General features: G+C 27.0%; 1 protein-coding gene across 1 annotated transcript; it reads left to right on the forward strand.

Moving 5' to 3' along the window:
* The first annotated feature begins 4,956 nt into the window (after nt 1–4,956).
* Nucleotides 4,957–7,084, forward strand: LOC137820574 (uncharacterized protein At3g28850-like). Its single transcript, XM_068624722.1, has 2 exons — nt 4,957–5,376; nt 5,507–7,084. Exon 2 carries the CDS (start codon nt 5,520–5,522, stop codon nt 6,321–6,323), a length of 804 nt encoding a protein of 267 aa, XP_068480823.1. The 5' UTR covers nt 4,957–5,376; nt 5,507–5,519; the 3' UTR covers nt 6,324–7,084.
* Nucleotides 7,085–10,702: the final 3,618 nt, after the last annotated feature.

Genomic DNA, 10,702 nt, shown 5'->3' on the forward strand with positions numbered 1-10,702 from the left:
AAATCAAATATTAACTAATATAGACTTAATTTTTTTTTTATAAAAAATTTTCAGGTTAGGTATTACTTTGTAACTTGATATCTCAACTAGACTGACATCTCAAGTAACAACAATCATCTGCCATCACATGAAAAAGTATTATTAAAAAAATACAAAAATATGGGAGAATTAGACCAAAACTCATATATTAACAAAAATGATACATAGGTAGATTATACCTATTCATAAAGAATTCTAAGAATAGACTAGATGAAAGTCTATTATACAAATGAAATGATTCTCTATGAATAAATCCTAAATTAATTTTTATTTTTATTTTTTTAAAATTACGAAGCAGGATTTGTTTAATTTTCATGTGAATGTTGGCAATTTGATATTTAATAATATTTAGCTTAGACTAAATTGTACTTGTTAATTTATGATTTTGACCTTGGTATTTTATTTTATTTTTCATAATTTTAGCATTTAGATTTTGTAACTGGCAATTCATTGTTTGAATGAGGTGAAGTGAAATGAAAGCACACCAGATGAAATGAAATCCCACCATTGACACAACATATGCTTTTCACTTTTCTGTCCTCTACTCACACGTGTGGCTGGTGAGAACCTCACATCATAGTGTGTCCATTTTTTAATATATTTATTAATATATTATATAGTTATCATAGTTTAGAGTACAAAATATTATATATATTATTTTATTTTACTAAGATGTATTTTCATATTATAATTATGAACGTTGTCATTTTTAATTGGAAAAGCGTAAGTAATTTTTTTTTATAGATCTCAAGTATCTTTCTCCGAAGGAAATCATATTTGAATTGAATACATACATCATTAACAAAGTCAATTCAATATTTTTAATTAAAAATAAAGTATATATAAAGTTTGAAAATTCAGCAGCATTATGACTACGACATATAGCATGCTACATACTTATATTTTTCAAATAATATAATAAAAAAGAATTAAACTATTTTAAAATTGTTATATAATATATATATATATGTGTGTGACTATAATTATACGCAAGGTTAGACTCATTTATTTTTAAATAATACTTATATTGTTTTTATATTAGTAATATATTTAATTTTAATAAAAAAAATTAATTTCATTCATATTTAATTAAATTTTAAAATACATTATTTTTAAAGTGATTCAAAATGACCAATTAACCTGATATATTCAATTTCTTAAAATTTAGATAATAGACGAAGAATAGATTTAAAAAAATATAAATAAATTTTTAAAATATTTTATTCTTCATTAGTGATATAATTTGATTACAATAATGAATATAATTATAGAGCACAGATAAAATTATCATAACCAATTGACGTAGCAAATAAATGAAAAAATAAAAATAATTGTTGTAGATTCACAACGTAATAATTAGTAAAAGTTAAAAACTAAATTGTGAATAATTGATTACTATTTATGTTGTAAAAAAAAATCCCTAAGAGGATCTCTTTCTTTTGACTAATGTTCTTCATCTCTCACCTAATTCCATGAGAGAAATAGTTTGAACTTTTTTTTTATTAATTAAAAAAAAAACAGTGCATGTGACATGCACAACCTTAGTTTATGTTTATTAAGATAAAAGAAAAACGTGTTCCAAGTCAAAGTGGACCAACTCACCTGTATTAAGTATTAAAAAAAAATCGTTGTCCTTAAAGTTTCACATATGAAATAATAAAATAAAAACATTTTCAGAATTTCTCATTTAGCATGATTAAAGAGCATGCACCAAATGAAAATGATTAAAATAATCATGATTATTTGGGTACTTGATGTGCAAAAAGTAAACTCAGAAAACTCATTAATATATATATATATATATATATATATATATATATATATATATATATTAATGTTACAACAAGTTGAAAAGCTTGGCCATGTAAAAACTTAATTTAATTTGTAAAAATATTTTTCTTCCTTTTTTAAAATTATTTATTAGCCAATTACTCTCAAGTTATAATAAATGTGAAATAAACCTATAAAAACAAGCTCAATTTTTCTAGTAAGGTCATTTCTAATATAAATGTTGCTTAGAATTAAAAAAATGTTATTTGAAAAAATAATTTATAAAATCATCACACATGTTGTTTAAGAAAAAAAAAAGTTGTTTTCAATGGGATAAATTAATGGAGAAAATGTTTTAAATATATATATATATATATATATATATATATATATATGTATGAGATCAATTTTAAGACTTACAAAATTAACACTCATTTTAAAAATCTTAATATTTTTAGATTTAGATTTAAGGATTAGAGTTTAGTATATAATATATATATATATATATATATATATATTTAAATATAAATAATATGAGTGTTATTTTATAAAAATTTAAAAACAATATTCATTTCAAAAATTAAAAAAAAAATGAATATGTGAAATTTTTTCCATCATTGTTTAGAAATTGGGTAAGGATGGTTCTAGGAAGCAATGGCTTGTGTGATGATAATGACAAAGAAGAAACCTAAAAGCCTACTTTTATTGAAAAAAAGAGGTTTGGCTTCACAAGTCTCCCAATAATAATAATAATAATAATAATAAAAATTAATAGTATAACAAAACTAATATCATAACTTTGAAGATAAAATAAAGATATTAGGTAAATGTTTAATTTGATCTCTAAAAATAAATAGGTAAATTAAACTGTCTCATTAAATAGATCCTTGAAAATTTTATTTATTCTTTATATAAAAACCCTTCATAAATATTTAATATATAATATACATATATTAATTTTTTTATGTCTAAATAGATATATTTTTTAAATATTGTTTTATATTTTTAACAAAAACCTATAAATTAACCCATCTTTCAAATCAATTTAAATATTTTCAGATTTTCCATATAAATCAAAGTCGGTTCCAATGTTTCCTTTGGCCATATTTTATATTTTATTTATTTATTTATTTATTATTATTATTATTATGATTATCACTCTATCTTCTTTTCTTCTTCTTTAACTTTACATTTTTCAGATTAAATTATTTTCTAAATGTGTGTTTTTTATTTATTTTTATAACAAAATTAATTATATTTTCAATTTTAAAGTTAGGTAACTATCATTTATATTATGTAACTTCTAACCCTGTCTGTGTTATTAAAAATAAGTTAGTATTAATAATTATATATCAATATTGTACCAAAGTTACTTCATTTATAAAATAAAAACTAATCACACAATTAAATTTTCTTAAGAACTAAAAATTATTTAATCTTTAATTTATATATTCACACACACACACACATATATATATATATATATATATATATATATTATGGAATTGAATATCTTAAACCTAACATGATTATCTAGTGTATAATAAATATAGATTAATTAATTAAAATATAATTGTAAATAATTGACATATAAGATTAAAAATTATAATGATATTTCACATTTAATTAAATATGGACTGTGATCATAGAAAAATAATAAAAAACTAAAATTGTGGATAAGAATTAGATAGGAATGATGAGGATTGTAATTTATCTTTATCTTTTTATTATTATTATTATTATTATTATTATTATTAAAGTGTTGATATATATCATTAGAATTCAAACATGTGTTGTTCAACTTTATTTAAATGCAATATAAATGTGGTATAATCAGAGAAAGAAAATTAAGAAGGTGAATTGAAGAAAAGGAAACTAAATATTTAAATTGTCATATAAAATTAATTGAAAATGTAAATATAGATAATTTGTCTTAAAAATGTCAAAATGTTGAATTAAATACAAAGGTAAATACATTGTTTCTTTTACAATATATAACATTATAGTATTTTAGATAAAAAATTAAAATGAGAAAATTACCACTCCATGTAATATTAAACCATAAAATTATTATTCTAGCATAAGTAATCTACTTAATTAGACACATAAAAATATTAAGAGCATTAATTTTTTTTTTCTATTAACATTTAATACAATTACGTATTTTGAATTTAATATCAAGATGGCTGATAAGTATATTCATTCATTAATTAAAAAAACAACTTTAAGATAGTAATTGAAGTTTAATAATTAATTTTAAATTAAATAAATTAATGTTTTGTAAATATTTTTATTTATAAAATAATCAAATCACATAACACCTTTTTCATGTTTTTGAATTTATTCATTAGTAATTCCTTTATTATTGGTCACATCATAAGCCAAGCTTTTGTGACAAATTTTAAAATAAAAATATATAATTAAAATCATCATAAATATTTTATTATTAAAGTAAAACATTTTATTCCGTTATTTTTATTGTGTTTGTTTAAATTTGTAATGATGTGTTGTGTGAAAACTGATAATGTTGTTGATGATAAAACTTTACATTGAGAAACTGAAATTTTTGTTTTTTTTATTATTTTATTTTAGATATATATTGAAATTCTAATAAAAAATATTATTTTGTGAACCTAAAACAAAAAGAAAACATACTTTTAGATAATTTGAACTTTGAAATTTACTACAGTAAAATTTTCAATCAATTTACTTGGTGTATTGAATTTTGGATTGGTCAAAAGGATAAGAAGGAATTTGTTAGAAAGGAAAATAATAATTAATTTTATTTGGTTGGTCAAAAACAATTTGTAAGAATATTTAATCAAGTTTCCAAAGAATAATAATGGGCACACAGAAAAACTAATAATCACAATAAATTTTATTAATGCATTAATTTTTTCTAAATGTGTTCTTTTTCAACCCAAAAAACTGCAGATTTAAGCATTAGTCAAACACGAATTAAAGTTAGAGATTTATAGGAAAAAAATTATTAAATGATTTGATTAAAAATGAAGAACATTTTATTGAAAATTAGAGTCTTAAAACTGCCGTAACTGTTGGGTTTAACAATTAAAATATTAATTAAGCATTAGCCATTAAAATTAATAATATTCTCTTAAATGTCTCTTTAGTTAGCTCTCTCACCACACCTAACACCAAAAGGTAAATTAAGCACCAAACCAACTTTTAGCACCTATCTCACCATTACTCCATAAGCACTTTTTTTCTTATTTCACTGTATATCCAAACACAGCCTAGATTAAAAAATATTTATTTATTTTTTCTTTATTCCTTCTACAAAAAGTACAAATTCTTGGCTTCATTCATTGGTCTTTTTCTCTCTCTAAAGTTCAAAACTAAACCTTCTCTCTCCTCTACAAAAACCTTTCTCTGAAAAACGAAAACGGAGAAAACAAAAACACCTTCAAACGACAACACGCAACACACAAAACGACTAACCAACACCAAAACGCAAACACTCTCCTCAAAACGACAATCCGCAAAAAACAACACAACCACCGTCCACCACCGTCCTCCACCGTCTTCATCTTCCCTCTTTCACGCAAGGTATCTTCATCATTCACAATTCAAAATTAAAAAAAAAAACAAAACTTTTCATTTATTCATTATTATTTAGATGTTTTGAATTCCGATGAACCTTGAAAACTGAACCGTTCTACGTTGGGTGGTGTTGCAGAAGAACAGGGTCGATGGCAGAGTTTGGAAACGGCGGCGATACGGCGTCGTCTAGATTCTCCTTATTCAACCGCTCCATGACGGCGCTTCGCAAGGAAAAGCCGCCGCAGAAGCCGTCGCAGCTGGACCGATCGCTGACGAAGCTAACCGAATCACCCCGCGGCGGCGGGAGCGTCGTGAAGAGGCTCTGCAGCTTCTTCGAGTCCGCGAAACCTTCGTCTTCGGAGCAGCAGCACCGCCACCACAAGCTCAAACCCTCGAAATCGCTCGAAGCATCCGAATCCTCCCTCGATTCTCCGGCGAAATCGATCGATTCCTCGCCGGAGATTCGGTTGCCGGGGACGGAGGATCGGATCGTGTTGTATTTCACTAGCTTACGCGGAATTAGGAGGACCTACGAGGACTGCTATGCGGTGCGGATGATATTTCGGGGATTTAGGGTTTGGGTTGACGAGCGTGATATTTCGATGGACGCGAATTACAAACAGGAGTTGATGAATGTGTTGGGGGAGAACGGTAATGGGAAGAGCAAGGGGCACGTGGCGCTTCCTCAGGTGTTCATCAGGGGGCGGCACGTGGGGGGTGCTGACGTCATCAAGTACATGTGGGAGGTGGGTGAGCTAGGGAAGCTTCTGGAAGGGTTGCCAAGGACAAAGGGTGGGTTTGTGTGTGAGAGTTGTGGGGATGTGAGATTTGCACCTTGTGGGAATTGCAGTGGGAGTAGGAAGGTGTTTGATGAGGATGAAGGGGTGTTGAAGAGGTGTTTGGAGTGCAATGAGAATGGGTTGATAAGGTGTCCTAATTGTTGTTCTACTTGAAGTTTGCAAAAAAAGAAGAAAAATTTGAAACTTGGTGTGTGTAGTTGTTGTTGGCATGAAACCTAGAAGCACTTCTTCATGTGTTTTTGGTGTTGTTACCGAATCAGGATCGTAGTTTTACTTCCACAGTACAAGTTTGCATTTGGGGTTTGTCCATGTGAAGCTTCAATTTTAGGTTTTTGGGCACTCAAGAATTGGAGTTTCACGTCAGTGATGAAGGTTTGCATTGAAGATTATTAGATGAACAAAGATTGTCATAGTGAAACTCCAATTTTAAGTGTTTTTGGTGGTGTTATCTGATCAGAATTGAAGTTTCATGCATGGAATAATGGGTTGCATGAAGGATGTCAAACTCAGATTTTGATTGGAGGATGGCATTAGAGCATTTGAGGAACTGTGTTTAGGTTTTGTGGTAGTTGTCGTTGCATATATAGGATGCTTAAGTTTAGGCGTGGGTTTGTGATTTGAAGAAGGTGAAGGTGTTTGGGTAAGGTTATGTGGTGATTCAAAGCACTCTTTGAATTTTTTTTCTATGGGTGTTTTTTTTGTTATGTGTTATGAGCTGATGGTTTCTCTGTTCAGCTCCTTGAACTGCATTTTGTTCAAGAGTGTGATTTTTATCTTCCACACAGAAAAAAAATACCAGATGTGTTTGTATGGTGTCTGTTGTACTTCATTCACAGTCCTGAGGAGTGTTTCTCCTCGACACAATGTAAATATTAAGTAATATCAAAGGGATTTGCAAATATTGACCATTACAATTTGTATTTGTTTCTGTATTGACACTTTCCATTTTGTTTCTTTTTGGTTTCTCATATATCTTGTGTTAAAAGACAATGTTTTGATGGCACATAAGTTCTGAATTCTTGAATGCAACTGTGAGAGATGTGTTTTTGAGTGGGGACAGGGTTTCTCTTGGGGCAATTGAAATATATACTCATGTGATAGCAAGGTTTAACAAAAAATGGTCGTTGATTTTATCATGATTTCTGGTTATTGTCATTCTTGTTTTAGTTCTCAGACTTTGTGCCTGGATTTTGTCATATCTCCATGTCTGGGGGCATATGCCATGTGAAAATGTGCTAATAATATTAAATATCTTCTGTGTTACTTTGGTAATGACTCTGTTTGTGCTGCTTTTTTAACACAAGCCAGTTCCTGCTTGTTACCTTGAAATTGCTGCTGTTTTCCTATATGCAACTTTATCTGGTGATGAAACTGATGGGATGTGGACAAAGAATGTTCCTATAGCTGAGGACATTTCTCTTTCTTTCAGAAAATCTTAATTTTCTTTACAAAATTCTGGATTGGAATGTGTATCAACATCTTCATACCAAGTAATGTGGATGCTCTCAGTGGCTAATTACACACTAATCAGTTTGAAGACAGAAAGGCAAAAGACCATAATTGATTAATGACCAAAAGAGGATGATAATTTGAAGGTAGTTTCTGAATTTTAACAAGTTAAAAAAGAAAAAGTTCTAATAATGATTTCAGTTTCCACATTCTTCCTTCATTTCATACAAGTGTTTGCATGTTATAATTAAAATAAAATTCAGTACTTGTTTAGACCGAAAGTGTTTGAAATGAAAAATGAAAACTGTTCTAAAAACTGTTGTTATTTATATAAATTTAGGAACTAACTTGAAATAGCAAGAGTCAAAGTGACCATTCTGCTTTATTATTCTTTTCCATACCCTTAAGAAGTTGAGAACAGGTAAGTCATTGTAATTAATATTGGTGCCTTTGGTATATAACCTTATCCATTTCCCCTTAGATTAACAATTATGATGGAATATATTGAGCACCCTCTTGATGTTTCTCCATGTATCATAGAAGGTTTTGTTTTGTTTTCCATGTTTGATGTTGGAAGTTGGTACAAGGCTGTTTTCCTATTTCCATTATCAAGAGGAAGGATGTGGCAACTACTCCAAAGATCATAAGTAGATTGAAGACCAAAATAATTAGTAATACCAAAAGATGTTGGAAATTGAAACAATATGGAATCAATCTAGAGGATCATGGTAAATCATTCAAAACAAAAATATTTTTATTTATTTATTTTTTAGATTTACTTTTTCCTTGATCAAATTATTTGATTTAAATTTATTAAACTAAATTGTTAACTATTTTGAAATATAATTGTTCTTACAAAGACTAAGTTGAGTCCAAATACAACGGTTTGCTTGAATATTTAATGCTCGTTTTTTATATCTGGTTATGTGGGGCTCGTCCTCTTTTGTTTTGTCTTCTCAGTTTCGTGTTAATGGGTATACTTATAAAAACACTTGGATGTTTAAGTAAGTATTTAGTATTAATGAGTTATAAATACTATTGAATCTAACTTTTATCTCTAATTTTTGTGATGAAGATGAAGATTAGAGGATGTGCACGTCTATTATGGCCGAGAGGTCGAGTTTGATAAGGAATGACAAATGTATTATGACAGAGAGGTCAAATTCGGATACAAATGTTGATTTTTAGGACTAAGTTGATTTTTAATATTAGATTGATTGATATGATTGAGAGGCCAAAATATCATATAAAACAATGATATTTTATATTTAAAATTAATTAGTACTTAATACATATTTATGAATATGTCCTTTTGATAAAATAATCTAATTTGAGGTAAAATTCTTCATAAAATTTGAGTATTTCTCTTCACAAAAATTCCCACTTTACTTTATCATGTATGTTGTGAGAGACTAGTCCTTTTTACTAGATTTAATTTCCATTGATAAATCTTAAATACTACCTATAAACTAATGTTAATATTCAATTAAGTGATACTTCATATTCAACAATTGAATTGGGATCCTCCCCACATCACAATTTTGATGGCTTTTGTCTTCTTTTCATGGCACCCTTTTGGTTTCCAATGAGAGTCCCTCCTATTGAATATATGATGTAAACTTTGGGCAACTAGGAAACTAGAGAAAGATTCATGGGAATGGATTCTAGTGTTTGTTTGCATTATTTTTGGCTTCACAACTTGCATCTTTAACAAAGAGAAAAAAAGTATGTAGTATTAGTACAAGACAAGAAAACAAAAGTTACACTATCCATTCTTGAAGACAAAGTGATGGAGAAAGGAAAAGACCCTTGTTTTTGTTATTTAAAGAACTTCAAGCATCAATGCATATTAATTTTCATAATAAATCAGTGATGGTGCACCAAATATAGATTTGGGCTGTTGGCCCATTGTTTCTTATAATTCTTTTATAATATTTTTGTTTCTTTTCTCCTAAATTCAACGAACTCATCATAATTTTTTTTTTAAAATAAAATAAAATGGTTAACCCATTCTTTAAATATTTTGTACATATTTAAAATTTCCAATGAATGGATAAATACTCTTAATACCGAGAATAATTGATTGGCAATTTTAGATATAATTTTTCTATCTTTTGAATTTTAAGACAAAATTAGAGTTTGTTTAGAAAGTTTCACTATAAACAGTTCTAGGAAAAAAAAGCTAATTTTTAGTTTTTAAAATTATAATTAGAAAAAAAAGTCATTTTATTTCTTTATTTCACTTTTTCCAACACGTTAATAGGCTGTTTTATATTTATATTTAAGAGTGTAAGGAATATTGCATGTGTTTAAGAGTAGAATAAGTTTCTAGATGAAATAAGGATATTTTATTATTTAAGTTAAAATTTTATAAACATAAAAGATTAATTATTCAAACGCTCAAAATCTATTATCTTTTTGAAATACTTCTTTTTCTCTTCATTCTCTTTAGAATTTTGGAAAATTTGTTAATTTTTTTAATATCAAAGTTTACCTTAGAAATTCTAGTTGAAAGTAAACTATTTCAACCCAAACATAAATTATTTTTAAATAAGTTTGTCTTGTTTTTTTTTTTCTTGAGTTGGTTTGTTGGAGATGGTTGAATGCTTAGAGATAGGACAAATGTTATTTTTCAGGCAAAAATGATTCACTTTTAGTTTAAGAGCATGAGTTTTAAAATATTTATTACTTTAAATGAATGAAAATGAGGGTTATATATATATATATATATATATATATATATATATATATATATATATATATATATATATATATATATATATGAGTTGTAAACATTTTTATTTTTAGGAAGAAAATACTATATTGGATGTTTAGGTTGTGTAATGAATTTGAAATTTTGTATGAAATATTTTGACTCTATTGACATTGGATTCACATATAAAAAAATATTAGGTTTTGAGAGTAAAAAGAAGTTCATATAACCTAATCTGTAGTGTGAAAAAGAACTATCTAGTAAACTTAGTGAAAGTAGTATGATAGATCGATACAACTCTTTGAGTCTAATTTAACATAGATGTTTTCTCAAAAATCAAATCAAGTGTATAATTCATAACATGAGATGT

This window comes from Phaseolus vulgaris, chromosome 11, assembly GCF_000499845.2.
Source record: "Phaseolus vulgaris cultivar G19833 chromosome 11, P. vulgaris v2.0, whole genome shotgun sequence".
NCBI classification, from domain to species: Eukaryota; Viridiplantae; Streptophyta; class Magnoliopsida; order Fabales; family Fabaceae; genus Phaseolus; species Phaseolus vulgaris.